This window comes from Carya illinoinensis, chromosome 1 (assembly GCF_018687715.1).
Source record: "Carya illinoinensis cultivar Pawnee chromosome 1, C.illinoinensisPawnee_v1, whole genome shotgun sequence".
Classification (NCBI taxonomy): Eukaryota; Viridiplantae; Streptophyta; class Magnoliopsida; order Fagales; family Juglandaceae; genus Carya; species Carya illinoinensis.
In genome coordinates this window covers 3,661,803-3,678,072 of record NC_056752.1, presented here as the reverse complement: position 1 = coordinate 3,678,072, position 16,270 = coordinate 3,661,803, and the positions used below count along the sequence as shown (strand labels likewise).

Sequence of the window (16,270 nt, the reverse complement as noted above, 5' to 3'; positions counted from 1 at the left end):
GGATTTTATTCTGACAAAGATAGTGTACATGAGATTAATACATGAGAGATAGATTTATATAAAATTTAAAAATAAAGCGTTCTACGTTGGTTTTTTTCTTTTTTTTTTTTGAAAAAAAAAAAGAATTTTATTATGAAAAAATATATAAAAATTACTTTATTTTGATGAAATTTACATTTTTATAAAAAGATATGCTTTAACCATAAAAAAAATTTATAAGAATAAACTCATAAAATGACATAATTTAATGTGATACATTGTATTATAAAACTGTTTTTATTATAAAATAAATTAATACTAAGGGATATTAATTTATAAATTTATTTTATACAATCTTTTTATAATTATAGAGTTTCTCGTGTAAAAGATGACGTCTCAAGTATGCGGGTAGTATACTAATATTACCATGATAGAATGGCACTGCCGCATGCGGCATGCCTAGTCGTGGTTGTCGGCGTGTCGTGGCGCCAACTCATTCATCGAAAGTTGGGAATACGAATCGAAGTAAACAAAAGTCTTCTAGAAAAGGGTGGTTGTCGCTGCCAATTCTTTCAGAAAAATCATCGCTTTGCTGCTACGCAATCAATCTTATACAAACGAAGGAGTCAACTAGAAGAAGAAAAAAAAAATTACTTTTGCACTTATCAGTTCACTTTCATCGGTTATGTATCGGTCCCGTAGCACTGTCCATTCAGATAAAGATGGTGTACAAGAGTCTAATACATGAGATGATTTATATAAAATTCATATACAAGTTTGATCCTTTAAAAAAATAGATTCTACTATAAAAAAACATAATTTTTATTTTTATTTTTATTTTGATGGTATTCATTTTTTTTATAAAAATAAATTTATAAATATAATTTAATGTGATACGATATATTATAAAATTATTTTTATTATAAAATAAATTTAATGTATTAATTTATAAATTTATTTTTATATAATTTTTTATTTATTTATAATTATAGGATTTCTCTTCTATGTATAAAAGCTGACGTCTCATGTATGGTAATAGAGCGCATTCAAAACTATTGTCTTTCACGTGCAGGAGTATTAGATCAATAGGCCACTTTGCAGGTAGTTTTCGTGAAGACAAAAGCGGGCTAAAATTGGTTTCATGCAATTGCTTGACAGATTTGGGACACAGCAGGCCAGGAAAGGTTTCATAGTCTAGGGCTGCATTTTATAGAGGTGCAGAATGTCGTGTTCTTGTATATAATGTAAATTGCTGATGATTTTATCAAACAATACCAAGATGAAGCAGCCATCTTCAATAGACAAGATGAAAAGGATAAATATATTATTGGAAGCAAACAAATTCTGTGGTTTTTCCTCCAGTTGAATAAGAATCTGAAAGTAAAGACTAACTTCCCTCAAAATAGTAGCGGATGTATTAGAAGCATTTGTATTTTTTTGGTTCTCCCATAATTAAGGGCTCTCAATTTGCGATATGTAGAGACTCCCTTGCCTTGCTGCTATTTCCCATATAAGCTTTTCTTTCCATTTGGAAAGAAACAAATTTTACCTTTAACCTTGTCAAAATTATTATTGGCTCTGCAATTGATGTAATCTTTCTGACCAAATTCTCTCTCTCTAAACAAATATCACAGAAGACATGCCATTTGCTAGGACTGAGTAGAACAGATATTTACTTAGAGAGAAATCCTGGAAGGAGATAAGAAGTTTTTGGTGTAGACTGTAGTATTCTAACAGCTTTAGATTTGCCAATTTAATAGCCATTAGGGAGAAATATCGCACAACAAGAAATAACAAACTCATTAATGACAAACGTTTTATCCACAATACAATTAATTTGAGTTAAGCACGGCTTAACCATAATCACATTTGCATTATGTTTCTTTATTAGTTAAGGAGGAAAAATATATAATGAGAAAAAGATCATGCATTAATTAACTTAGAATTGTTACAATTTGACAGCGTAAATTGTTATAAATTTAGAATGTTTTGCAAATTGAATACAACTGCACTGAATGGGAAGGACTCCAACTTATAAGACAAGACTTCTTGGCTTTCACTTTGAATACGTTGCCAAGCTATAGCCAAAATTAACTAGGAAACAAACGAGCAAGCCCAAAATTCCCAAGCCAAGTCTCTCAGAACCTTGAAACAGAACTGCAATGTGGTTTCTTCTCTGATTTACCTGCCAAAAACAGCACAAAAATTGCAGAATCATCATATGCTTCTAGATCAAATCTACCAGGTAGGTATGGAGTTTTGATTGCTGTTATCAATCTAAGAGATTTTATATCCTCTGCCGATGTCCTGCAAACGGGCACAAATAACCATCTATGGCAACAATTCTCTGAAAAAGAAAAGCAGATATCTCAGCGAACCTAATCAAAGCAGAAGTGTTTCCTCTTAAAATTCAAGTATATCATACACACTCTCTCACACACGCCTTAGACATTAAAAAGTTATGCCACAACAGCTAGCTACCATTTAGATATCTGATATGACAATTGCACCCACGCAGGAAATGTATATTCAAAGTGTACCTATTTTTAACCTCCAAACTGCGCATTGGAAGATGGAGATTAGATATTAGAGCTGCTAGCGGCGACCTCCACTCTGGATTCCTAACTCTGGCAATTGAGAAAATGTGATTAGTAAACTAAGCAAAAATGAGTTTGTGGCAATAAGAAGTGTCATCTTTCCATATAACATTAGACAAGCAAAACGATTGTCCTTGGTACAAACATATAGAAATTTATAAAGATCAATTAAGCCTATAAAAAATAAAATAAAATAAAATAAAAACACAATAAATATATAGAAGAAAAAAGTCTCGACGGAAAAAAAGCCGGAGGAGGTCAGTAAACAAAATGTTCTCGATTCAAGATGAAGTATTGAAGCACCAAAACAAACAAAAAGCTTGTGGAATTAAAACAAAGACTTTTCACCAAAAATGTTTTCGGATACTGACAATTACAACCAACCCAGCCAGATTTAATTACCAGCAAAGATAAATTCTTCACTGAAAACATCAACAAAACACAAATGAACATGATGTACAATATTTCTCCCGATTCATACTATGCAACGAAAAAACAGCTGAAAGAAGCACACATCGTAAACAAGGCTGAAGAAACCCAGCCGTTCAGATACAAACCCAAAGTTACTATTTTTTTAACTCTCAAACCGACCAAGAAAATCCAAAGAATTCAAACCTAAAGTTAGGGTTAGGGGGTTTGGGTTGGGAAGAATGCGAGACGAAGTTGAGAAGAAGAAGATGAGAAGACGAAGTTGAGAAGACGCCTGAGAGAGAAGCAGAACCCGTGAGAAGCTCTTCGCGGGTTGTCCGAAGGGGATTGCTTGTGGTCTGTGAGAAGCAGATTCGAATCTGCGATGTAGGAAGGGAGGGAGAGTAAAGACTCTGTGAGATGGTGAATATAAAGAAAAAGTTAAAGATACAAGTTACAAGTTACAACTTTTGGTGTCTGATTGAACTGGTCAAACTTAAAGATGACAGGCCTAGAACTCAAAAATAAAATTTTCTTCATAAGCTCTAGTATTTTATTTACAATTTCATATTCAGGAACAAAAAACTCATAGAAGTTAGATAAGATATTAGCACTTGATGATAAAAAACAGTCTAGTAAAATGGCAACAATAGTGACACGTGATGGAATTTTCTCAAACCTGAATCTTGGAGCCCGGGAAGTGTTGATATGTCAACCTAAATCCAAGAAACACATCAGGAATTCACAAAGAAAGCAAAAAATGCTTAACAATACATGCTTCTTAAAGAGCCTGCTTCTCAAAGCATGAAAAGCCAGTACCTAACAGAAAAACGTGCTTAGAAACAACTTACCCACGACAACGAGGAGACGACGACCACCGGCGGAGCTTCGGTTTGGTTTTATGACTACCACCGGCCCAGATTCGCTGGCTTTCTTCGGCTGGGTTTGGATCCTGCTTCAGGCGATCTACTTCTCCTCAACCAAAAAAATTCTTTGCTTTCTCAATTCTTCAGTTTCCCGGTTAGGTTTTACACTTTCCCAGCTTCCCTCTCATTTTGTGCTTTCACGTGTTTCTACCTTTTTTTTTTTAATTGACGTGGCACTAAATAAATCAGCCGATTCCCCCCCGTGTACGCATCCCGTGTACATGTAAGTCGAGCGTCCCGACCCCCCCCCTCCTTCTCTCTCTCTCTCTCTCTCTCTCTCTCTCTCTCTCTCTCTCTCTCTCAAGCGAAAGAAGCTTCGTAACCCTAGCCGCCGCCGCTTTGTACTCGTTAAGTTCGATGGAGTTTCAAACTTTCATGGCGTGAGATTCACATGCTTGCTCAATCGCAGGAAAACTTAATTATAAATTGCTCCGTGGTTGGCAAGGTTGAGTGTTGCGTGTCTTTATTTCAGAGTTTCACGTATTGGAGCTTTGGATTGGTTGGCGAAGCAAAGTTATATATGGCACTAGCATTTGTCGGATCGGCTGCTCTGGGAGCAGCATTTGGAGAGGCATTTGCTGTGTTGTATTCTACGGTTAAGGATGTGATAACCAAAACCACTGCATTCAAACCCATTCTCCAACAACTGAAAAGCACGCTAGATGTGTTGGATCCATTGGTTAAAGATATACAACAATCAAACAGAGAATTGGGTCGGTCAGAGAAGGAAACACATGACCTGATCCAACAAATGAACAAGGGCGTGAAGCTCGTAAGTAAGTACTCGAACCTTAAAGGGTGGAAACACTTTGTGAGATACTATTATGCGAACAAGCTTCGCAGTTTGGACGAGGCCCTTCACAGGTTCTTTCAGATTCATATACCAGCATGGGGTTTGAGGAATGGGATAGAGGTTTTGAGGGGGGTGAGTGATCTTTGTGCGCAGACGAATTCGGCTGAGATAAACGGTGTGTTGCCGTGTGCGGTTCCTGAACCCCCTGATTTTACTGTTGGGTTGGATGTGTCTTTGAAGGAATTGAAGATGGAGCTGCTGAAAGAAGAGGTATTGATGCTGGTGTTGACTGCTCCCGGAGGATGTGGGAAGACCACATTGGTTAAAATGCTCTGTCAGGATGAGGACATCAAGGGTACTTCATCTCAATTTCTTTTGGATTGTTACCTGCTTAACGTGTCTTGTGTGTGGAAAATAAAAAAAGGTTTGTAAATATATTTTCTAATTTCCAAAACTATTTGCGCATTATCAAACTAGTAAGTGAAACCTTCAGTGTGACAATAACCATTACGTATTAGCCAATGAAATGAACAGATTGCATTCACGCATGAGGATTCGTTCGAGTGTTGTTATGACCAAATCTTTGTCTCATTAGGTAAAACATGCTAGGCTGCGACTATGTTGGTTTCTTTCTTTCTTTTGGTTTACCCTTTGAACAGTCTTAGCAGAATAGAAATCTCTTGAACATATCACACTTCGAAATTATGGCCTTGGAAGAGTAAAGAAATAAGAGAATGGAAGAAACAATTGTCATATTGCGATAATTAGTGGCATTGTCTTAGAAAGTTGCTTTTTTGCTCATATTTGTATCCTTTGCTGGGATTGTGTTGGTAATATGGCTTGCAATTATCTATGTTCCTGCATAGAAATGTTATAAGTCATTACACGTACTTCACAGGCAGATTTCTTACCACATTGTGTTTGGCAGGCAAATATGAGATTTTCTTTGTCATGGTTACAAAAACTCCAAACCTGAAGGACATTATAAGAAGGATTTTTTGCCATAAGGGGGATCGAGTTCCTGAGTTTCAAAGTGATGAAGATGCAATTAACCATCTGAAGCAACTGCTGAATCGAATCAAGCAACAAAATCCTATATTGTTGATCCTGGATGATGTCTGGTCTGGATCAGAATCCCTCCTTGAGAAGTTTAAGTTCCATATGACAGGTTATAAGATTCTAGTAACTTCAAGAACTGCATTTCCAAGGTTTAGCTGTAAATATAAGTTAGAACCTTTAAGTGATGAGGATGCAACAAAACTTTTTCGCCACTCAGCAATTCTGCAAGATGGGAACTCTTACATTCCGGATGATGATACTGTCAAAAAGGTATTTTTGTCACCATGGATATTTGTTTGAAATACCAAATATATATTATTGTAAGGGTAAAATACACAAACCCCCTCAAACTCTCACTATTGATGTTAGGTTGTTTATTGTTTAAAATCGTTTTTATTTTTGACTAGCAAGGGGTATTTTCTTTTTTAAGAATTTCAAGACATAATTTAGTTTTGTGAAGGGAAAATGGTACATTGCAATTTTTTGATAATTTTTCACCCTCGCCGCGCACGTGGGTGTTTGGGGGGGGGGGTTGTATGGGTGTATGTATATTTTCGTCTAGTTGTACTTTTGCCTTTTGTGTAAGATAAATTTATGAGGGAAGCAATACATGATAGCATTTTCTGTCTTGATAAGTGCATGATGCATACCTAACAACCAAAATCATGTTTGCATCCTTGTAGATGTATTTCTGGGAACTTATTTTGTTTTTTATGCATCAGTTGTCCATTAAAACTTGTATATGGAGAAAACACAGAGATACAAACCACGTTTTCTTAAGTCCAAACAATTAATGTTGCTTAGATACCTAGAGCCTTGGGCAATGTTACCCCTTTAAACAACCAATAACTGATTTCTTCCTTTTTTTGTGGCCTTGAACCTCAGATAGTGAAATTCTGTGGGGGGTTTCCACTCGCCCTTGAAGTGATTGGTAGTTCCCTCTGTGGTGAGTCTGCAGCAACCTGGGAAAACAGAATGCAGAACTGGACTTCTGATGATTCTATTCTTGATTCTGTGCCGGAAGATGATCTGCTTAAACGTCTCCAAAGCAGTCTAGAATTCTCAGATAAGAAGGTCAAGCCCAAGCATGAGATCATCATGAAGGAGTGTTTCATGGACATAGGTTCATTCCCAGAAGACCAAAGGATCCGTGTTGCTTCACTCATTGATATGTGGGAAGAATTATATGAGCTAGATGAAGTTGGCACCATTGCCAGCCTTCTTGAAATCAGTTCCCGGAATTTGGCTAGTCTTGTGGTCACAAGGTATGCTGGCTTTTTTATATTTGTCCTATGATTTTCTTGGGGGCTGATTTCTTCAGTATTCACTCCTAGTTGCTGGTTGCTAGTTGCTAGTTGCAATATGCTGCAAATAGACGATCAATATATTCTAATTTCTTACAGTTAGATAAACTTTGAAGTTGTGTTAATAAGAGGTAAAAAAGGAAAGCCTATTACAAGAAAGAAACTCAAGAAAAGTTGTTCCCACAGGAACTACTGAGGGATTTACCCTTATCCAATTCCTCCCGTTACACAATCTCATATTGTTAACTTCTCTCCAATATTTTTAGTCGTGGAACTTATATTTTCTTGTCTGAAGACTGAAGAACTTGAATCTCTTCTAAGCATCTATTTCTGATTTACCAGGAGAGATGCAAGTGAGGTTGGCAGATACTATGCTGAAGACTTTGTCTTACAACATGATCTTCTTAGAGAGCTAGCTATCCATCAGTGCAGACAGGAGCCAATAGAAAAGAGGAAAAAATTGATTTTGGACATTAGTGGAAACAATCTTCCCAAGTGGTGGACTGAACAGAAGCAGCAACACATCAGCTCCCACCTATTGTCTATCTCAACTGGTTAGTTCATTTTTCTCACTTTTAAACGCTCCCACACACATGAACAGTCTTGTTTGGCATAATCTTATTTTTTTTCTTTATTTTTCAGAGCATTTTTTGTTCCCTATCACTACATATAGAATGTTGTTTGCAGATGAAAATTTCTCATCAAGTTGGTGTAAGATTCAACCACCTGAAGTTAAGGTTCTAGTTCTGAATTTTCAAACAGAGAATTACACCTTGCCTGAGTTTGTGGAGAAAATGGAGGAACTAAAGGTTCTTATAGCTACCAATTATGGTTCTTTTCCTATTGAATTAGGCAACTTTCAGCTACTTGGGTCTGTACCCAATCTAAAGAGAATCAGATTGGAGAAGGTTTCAATTCCTTCCATTTGTAGGACTCTATCAGCATCAAGGAGTTTGGAGAAGATATCCCTGTTTATGTGTCATATTGGTCATGCATTTAGGAATTGCAGTGTCCAGATCTCAGATGCACTGCCAAATCTAAGGGAGATAAACATTGACTACTGCATTGATCTGGTGGAATTGCCTGCTGGGATGTTTGATACTATCAGCCTTAAGAAACTTAGCATCACCAATTGTCATAAGCTGTCTAAATTGCCAGAGGGGTTAGGAAAGCTGAGGAATTTAGAAGTGCTAAGGCTTAGGTCATGTACTGAGTTGTTGGAGTTACCAGAGTCAACTGGAAGCCTCCATAACTTGGTCGTTCTTGACATCTCAGACTGCCTAAGCATTAGCAAGTTGCCAAAGCACATTGGCGAGTTGTGTAATCTGAAAGAGTTCCATATGAAAGGGTGCTTGGCCTTGTGTAATCAGTGGCAGTTGCTACCATCAATTCTGGATCTTGAGCACTTGAAACTTGTGGTATGTGACGAAGAGATGGCCAAACGATGGGAGTCTATCATGGAGTTTCGCACGCACTGCTCCCGTCCACATATAAAAGTGGCGGAAAAATATTACAGCTTGAAATGGCTTGGTAATCGTTTCTGAAAAATGGTTTCCGAGCAAGCCAGAGTTCCAATCCTGCTAGGCTAGGCGAGGCCGTGTGCAGCATTCTCATTAAAATAGCCATATATATATAAAATGCTTCAAATGGCTATTAGAGACAAAAAATGGACTGCATTGAGTTAATTTTAGCTACAGTATATCCAAAATAAAAAGTCCTATTTGATTGATACTGTTTCTACATCAAATCTATATTTTATTGTTTTGTCAATTGGAGATTTATGTGCACTGTTTTCAGTAGTGCAGATTTATGCAGTACGTGTAGTTTAGTAGTAGGTGCATATGGTTGGATGGAAAATTTTGTAGATACGATTGTTGGTTAGAAGAAAGTTTGGCAAAAATATATAGTTGAATGGAAAATATAGAAATTTGATTTGTAATTAGGATATTTATATAGAATTTTAGATGTGTTTAATTAGACGTTTATGGTTATTAGCATTAAATGACCACTGAAAATATGATTTTTAACCAATAATTTAATTAGAATATAATTACTAATTAAGAATGGTAAAATATGATAAAATTAAATAAATTAAAAAAAACTAAATTAATATTAGTTTATTATTATATAATGAATAAATGAATAATCCAACATGGGGATTTGATGTGAATAAAATAAACAAAATTAAATTCATCTCATATTAACTAAAACAAGTGTTTGGTTTTGACTATTCTAATGAGAATGCTGTGAGCACCCTGTTTCAAAGCCAGTCTTGAAGAATAAGTTGGTTTTGTAAATGCACACATTTTTCAATAATATTATCACCAATGATTAAAAGATAGAAAAAAGAAAGTGTCCATAATCCATGAATTAAGAGTTGCAAATGATTTTGGCTTTATCTTGCTTTTAACAGTTCGACACAATATAAGTAGAGAAGTGTTTCAACTATAAAGAGATTTTATTAAAGTAAATTTATAAATTGACGTAATTTTATATAAGATAATAAACCTACTTTATAATAAAATTAAATTTACAATCTACATCAACCACGTTAATTTATTTTTATTAAAATCATTTGTGATAAAAAATAATTTCCATAAATTGAATAATATATTGAATCCATTTTACTGTCAACCACTATGGTGGCGTTATTTTATAAAAAATATTAAAATTTTCATTTTAAATTCTATATAAGAGTCGATTTTTTTTAAAAAGGATTCACAAAAATAAATACCTTCTATTTAAAATAGAATTTTAAAAAACAATTATAAGATGATATGATTACTCATCGTAAATTACGAGATTATGCTGAATCTTCTACAGTTGACGGGCGTTAAATGTAACGGTAGAGTTGGGTGATCTGGGTCGGTGCGTGGCTTTGGTTTAAATGCAACGGTAGAGTTTGGAGATTATTCCTATGCATTTTACAAAGACAGATGCGTTGCTTCGTTTCTAAGTCGAATACCAAGAGGACGAAGTCAATGCAATCAAACTTGGATAGGTAGAGGTTGAGAGCCTGAGATTTACAGGCACGCTCAATCACAGAGAATTGTTTTTTTTTCTTTTGCTGCGAAGAGGCATCTATATATTTCCTTTCTATGATTGCTTTTGTTTTATATTTTTCCGCCCCGCTTCCTCTATCACCACAACGAAAATGAGAGACATGGAAGTTCCGGCCGGTGGAAGATTTTGAGAGGTAGTGTCTTTTTGTTTGCTTAGTTTCCAAAGATATCGACCACAAAATCTTTTATTTCCATCCAATTCTTTTAGATTAAGAAGATTGAAATATTCTTTGTCCTCTGGGATTATTTTGTTTGAAATTTCTGCTTTGCTTGCTTTCAGTGTAAAGAGAAATGAAAATGAGAAGAAACTGAAACGTAAATTGTTTCCACTTTTGGGTTAGTTGGCGAAGCAAAGTTATGGCAGGAGCATTAATCGGAGAGGCTGCTTTAGGAGAAGTAGTTGGAGAGGCATTTTCAGTGTTGTTTGAAACAGTCGAGGATGTGGCAAACAAAGCCCGTCTGTTCGAACCCACTCTGAAAAGACTCCAATTGACGCTAGATTCTTTGACTCCAATATTCCAAGATATAATACGGTTAAACAGAGAACTGGAACACCGTGAAGAGGAAACGAAGAAATTGATTGATCAAATGAAAAAGGGTGAGAAGCTAGTTAGAAAGTGCTTGAAAATTCAGTGGTGGAACTACTGCATGAAACCCCATTACGCAGGCAAACTCTTGGAGTTGGACGAGGAAATTTCCAGCTTCTTTCAGTTTGATTTGCAAGCATTGACTGCGAGGAATGTGTTGGAGACTTTGGTGGGGGTGAACGATATTCGTAAGCACATGAATTTGTCCGTTAAGAATTCTCGGTTGAGTTGCGCGGTGCCTCTGCCCCCAGATTATATTGTTGGGTTGGATGTGTCTATAAAGGAGTTGAAGGTGCAGCTGCTGAAGAAGGAGGTGCCGGTGCTTGTATTGACTGCTGCTGGAGGATGCGGGAAGACCACGTTGGTGAAAATGCTTTGTCAGGATGAGGAAATTAAGGGTACTTTATCTCAAAATCTTTTTGGTGCCATTTTTGCCAAGGGCAAATATTATATGCATAGTCTCTAAACTAATTTTTGGATCCTTTTATACTAAAGAGTGTACCGTTGGGTTTTACCAAAACAAAATTACATCCGAGTACTTGATATGTTTAAGGAAGTAATCACCTTGGGAAATCTTTAAATGGAATGATAGTATTGCACTAACCTTTCTGCACACACGTGCATGCTTGGTAGAAATGAATGTTTGCACTCACGCATGATGACTACATTTTCTCCAAGTGTATCGTGTATGTGAACAGTCAGAACTAAATCTGTATCATTAGGTAAAACATTTTCTGGTTGGCAGGCCCTTGCTAATCTAGGCTCATTCTTTTGTTTTACTTCTACAGCAATCTTTGTAGTTTTTTGGCAATATATTGTACTTTGGAATTACTGCCTTGGAAGAGTACCAATAGGAAATGGGGAAAAAAGGCAATCGTCATATCTTCATAATTGGTTTATTGTCTCATAAAATTGCTTTTGTTCATTTCTTACTCTATGCTGGGATTGGGTTTGGGAATTCCGCTCGACAAGACTTTGGGATTTGTATATATTTGTTTGCAAATGTTGAAATTGTGATTTAAGGGCGAACTTGTGTGCATAAGCCCCATGTTACAGGTTCGATTCTCCTTGGGATTGGATGCCATAGTAGTGCGTTGCTGTCTAGTCTCCCCGGGGGTATAGGTTCTATGGATGAGTCCTAACGTGGAGTGGTTCCCCGTCATAAAATATATATATATATATATTTGTTTGCAAATGTTGAAAGAGCTGAAATATGTTTTTAGTGGGAGATTTCTGACTATATTGTATTTGGATAGGCACATATAAGGACAATATTTTCTTTGTCCCCGTTTCAAAAACTCCAAACCTGAAGGTCATTATACAGAGGCTATTTTCTCATTGGGGCGAGCAGAAGGTTGAGTTTCAAAGTGATGAGGATGCAATCAACCAGCTTGAGCAACTTCTGAAACAAATTGAAGATCCTAAACTGTTAATACTGGATGATGTCTGGTCCGAGTCCCATATTGAGAAGTTTGAGTTTTGTTTGCCAAATTACAAGATTCTTGTGACTTCAAGAACTGCATTTCCTGGTTTTAGCTTCACATATAACATGAAACCATTAAATGATAAAGATGCAAGGACTCTTTTTCATCACTCAGCAAACTTGCAAGATAGGAACTCTTCAATCCCAGATAAAGATATTAACAAGGTACTTTGTACGTCTCTGATATAAACGTAGGAAATGCAGTAAATTTAATTTTTAATTTTACCCTTTCAGGTAACACATTTTAATAACCGAGGGAATATATGATACTATGTCAAAATCATGTTTGCATGCATTTACGCGTTGCTTTTGTTAGGCCAGCTGTCCCCAAAATTTGATTGAATAAAGAAAAAGTAGACATACAAACCACGTCATATTTACAAACAATTGTTGTGGATAGATAGCTAGAATTGTGGGAAAAATTACCCATGCAATCTAAAAAAAATAACTTATTATATTTAGATGGTCTTGGATTGCAGATATTGAAATTCTGTGGGGGGTTCCCTCTGGCCATTAAAGTGATTGGCAGGTCACTCTGTGGACAGCCTGTCGAGGTCTGGCGCAGTAAAGCGGTGAAATGGTCTACTGATCATTCTATTCTTGGTTCTAATAGTGATCTGCTTAATTGTCTCGGAAAGAGCCTAGATTTCTTAGATGATGAGCTCATCATCAAGAAGTGTTTCATGGACCTAGGTTCATTTCCTGAAGGCCAAAGGATCCATGTTACTACTCTCATTGATATGTGGATAGAGTTATACGAACTAGATGAAGATGGTATCCATGCCATTGCCAACCTATATGAAATCAGTGCTAGGAATCTGGCTAGTCTATTTGTCAAAAGGTATGCTGGGTTGTTGTTTGTATCATTTGATTTTCTTGTAGGCTGATTTATATTCACCAGTAGTGCCTAGTTCTTATATGCTGTGACTGTGTATATATGGCCAAAACATTGAATGTCTCAACATGATAAACTTTAAATTTCATTTGCTGTTATATTGTATCTTATTTGAAATGTTGATGGCCGAAGTAAATATTTTTCATACTAGCCGAGGGATCTACACGAGGAAGTCCAATTACTATTAAGAACTAGAAAGAAAGCGAAGTTATACCAGTTAAAAAATCATTCTGGTATGCAGTTCGTCTCATAGATGCTGGAGTTCTATTGTCATAAAAAATTATTCTTATCATTGACTTGTCTTTCCTATGTTATTTAGTGTTCATTTCATTGATACGCATATGTGAAGACTGGAGATCTTGAATATCTTTAAAGCGTCTAATTTTTGCTCTTTTAACAGGAAAGATGCAAGTGATTTTGCTAACTACTACAGTGAAGACTATGTCACACAGCATGATCTTCTTAGAGAGCTTGCTATCCATCAAAGCAGCCAGGGGCCAATAGAACAAAGGAAAAGACTGTTTATTAATATTGGTGAAAACAATCTTCCCAAGTGGTGGATGGACCAGAAGCAGCAATCTCTCAGTGCTAATTTATTGTCTATCTCAACTGGTTTGTACATTTTTCTCGCTCTCAAACACCCACACACACAAGTTGTGACCTATATAATATTTGGCACCCAGTCATAACATGTAGGATATTATTTGCAGATGCAATGTTCTCATCAAGTTGGTGTAATATTCAGCCACCTGAAGTTGAGGTTCTAGTTCTGAACTTTCAAACAAAGAATTACCAATTACCCAAGTTTGTGGAGAAAATGGATAAACTAAAGGTGTTAATAGTCACAAATTATGGTTTCCTTCCTGCTGAAGTAAGTAATTTTCAGATACTTGGGTCTCTACCCTATCTGAAGAGAATCAGATTAGAGAGGCTTTCAATTCCTTTCCTGTGCAAGATCCCAATGCAAATGAGTAGTTTGAAGAAGATATCCCTGTTTATGTGTAGTATCGGCCAGGCTTTTAGGAATTTTACCGTCCAGGTTTCAGATGCATTGCCAAATCTTACAGACATAAACATTGACTATTGCAAAGACCTAGTGGAATTGCCTGAAGGGCTGTGTGATATTGCCCACCTGAAGAAACTCAGTATTACCAATTGTCATAAGCTTTCCGCACTACCCGAAGCAATTGGAATGTTGGTGAATTTAGAAATGCTAAGGCTTAGGTCCTGCACTGATTTGTCAGAGTTGCCAGAGTCAATTAGAAGCCTCCAGAACTTACGCATTCTTGACATATCCGACTGCCTGAGCATTAGCAAGTTGCCGAAACACATTGGTGAACTGAGTAATTTAGAAGAGCTCCACATGAAAGGATGCTTGAGATTGAGTGGACAGTTGCCAGAATCAATCATGGAGCTTAAGCAGTTGAAGCTTGTTATATGTGATGAAGAGAGGGCCAGGTTATGGGAGCCTATCAAGGACTTCCTCACCAATCTAAAGGTTGTGGTGGCAACTAAAGATATAAGTTTGAATTGGCTTCCCAATCGTTACTTCTGAGAATTTCCAATTCTTGGATAATGTTGTCGTTATAATTAAGTGCAACGTTCTGTTCTTTTCCCTCCCGTCTTTCCTTTGTCTTTTTTTGTTTCTTCTGAAAAGAGCATGAAACAAAGTGAGTTTGTACAACCAGAAGAAAGAAGGTATATTTGAGGAATTGCATTATATAGGAATGCTTCTAGTGAAAAGGATGTGGGAGATTTTGTGGTATGCTGTCAAAGAAGAGATCATGTTATTCAGAAAAGCTTTCATGGTATGAGAACAGGTCGGCCCAAAATGAGCTCCAAGGATTAGAAGCCTTTTACCCTACTGCCGGCATGTCTCACAGACTCGTTCACGTTGGTACATAGTTCTAATCAGCCCTGACAGCCCTGCATGATCTTTTCTATTTTCATATTTTGTGAAATGATTATTGAAAGTTATATGACAAATGATTGTCTTCCGGTTCTCAATAAATTTTGAAAATAGACTAATGATAGCCCAGCTCGGGAGTTCAAAGCTTGATTTGTTTTCATTAACCATTTCATCTCATCTTAATTAATTATTCTAATCTTTTCAAACTTACACATAAAATATAATAAATTTTAATTTTTTTAAATTTTAAAATAAAAATTATATTTTAATAATATTTTATTTAATTTTTATCTCATTTGATACTTAGGCAGCGAGCTTTTATTTTGTCTGCCATCCTATTAGGGCTGTACAAAAAACTGAAAAATAGACCGAGACGAACTCAGACCAGCCATCTGAGATCGGAATCTATCGGAACCGGCGTAGAACCAGTCAGTGCATGGTGGAATTTATTTAAAACCGATTTCTAGCGGTTTGGTCCTAGTTTGAGCCTGGGCCAGACCGCTAATTGACCAATGGTTTAACTGTATTTTTTTTTAAAAAATTATACATATATGAAATGATGCCGTTTCACTTAAGTTTAAGTGATAAGTGAAATCGTGTCGTTTTAAGACTTAGTATTTGAAAAAAATAAAAAAGGAACGGTGCAGTTTTGACTCTAGGGTTTGCACAGTGCACACTCCTCTTTTTTCTCCTCATTTCTTTCTTCACTTTAAGTTGTCCACTGTCAAGTTTTTGCCGCCCCCCCTCTCTCTCTCTCTCTCTCTCTCTCTCTCTCTCTCTCTCTCTCTCTCTCTCTCTCTCAGTGCACGTAGCCACGTTGGGCCACCTCTGTCGCCATCTTTCTCTCTCTCTTAAATCTCACCTCGCGGCGTAATCTCTCTCTCAAATCTCACCGAGTCACCGCTGCATCATCACTCTCTCTCTCTCTCTCACGGTGCATGCAATCACCAAAGACGCCGACAAACTGACAGAAGTTATGCTGAGACTGATGACGACGGTTTCCTCCCCCTTCACCTTACCAGCTGGTTTCAGTCAAGATTTACATAATTTCAAATTATTGGTGCAGTTTTGATTTTAGATTAAAAAAAAATTGCTTACCCCTATGTCCTATCTCTCATCTTTCCCCTGTTTCCTTAATCTGCTATCCTCTAATTTGTTTCTTTTTTTAACCTTTACTTTTTTTCGTTCTGTTATTGTCAGAGACTTAAAAAATACTCTGATGGGGTAGCATTGCTGTCAACTTTTGAATTAATTTTTTTTTTTTAATT

The 16,270-nt window shown here is 36.4% G+C and overlaps 2 protein-coding genes and 1 long non-coding RNA gene across 4 annotated transcripts; 2 read left to right on the top strand and 1 right to left on the bottom strand.

The window, feature by feature from the left end:
- Nucleotides 1-1,888: 1,888 nt before the first annotated feature.
- Nucleotides 1,889-3,661, bottom strand: LOC122301522. Of its 2 annotated transcripts, none has more exons than XR_006240201.1 (2): nt 3,192-3,661; nt 1,889-2,606 (listed from the first exon to the last, which is right to left on the bottom strand). It is a non-coding gene; the product is annotated as an uncharacterized LOC122301522 (long non-coding RNA). The 2 variants fall into 2 exon arrangements; XR_006240202.1 differs by having other exon boundaries at nt 3,298-3,393.
- A 528-nt stretch (nt 3,662-4,189) lies between these two features.
- LOC122306326 (probable disease resistance protein At5g66900) lies at nt 4,190-8,813 on the top strand. The gene is made up of 5 exons (XM_043118761.1): nt 4,190-5,058; nt 5,632-6,032; nt 6,648-7,027; nt 7,409-7,620; nt 7,754-8,813. Exons 1-5 carry the CDS (start codon nt 4,302-4,304, stop codon nt 8,608-8,610), a joined length of 2,607 nt encoding a protein of 868 aa, XP_042974695.1. The 5' UTR covers nt 4,190-4,301; the 3' UTR covers nt 8,611-8,813.
- A 1,171-nt stretch (nt 8,814-9,984) lies between these two features.
- LOC122306321 (probable disease resistance protein At5g66900) lies at nt 9,985-15,095 on the top strand. The gene is made up of 6 exons (XM_043118755.1): nt 9,985-10,262; nt 10,409-11,113; nt 11,972-12,363; nt 12,678-13,039; nt 13,494-13,705; nt 13,804-15,095. Exons 2-6 carry the CDS (start codon nt 10,486-10,488, stop codon nt 14,646-14,648), a joined length of 2,439 nt encoding a protein of 812 aa, XP_042974689.1. The 5' UTR covers nt 9,985-10,262; nt 10,409-10,485; the 3' UTR covers nt 14,649-15,095.
- The last annotated feature ends 1,175 nt before the right edge of the window (nt 15,096-16,270 follow it).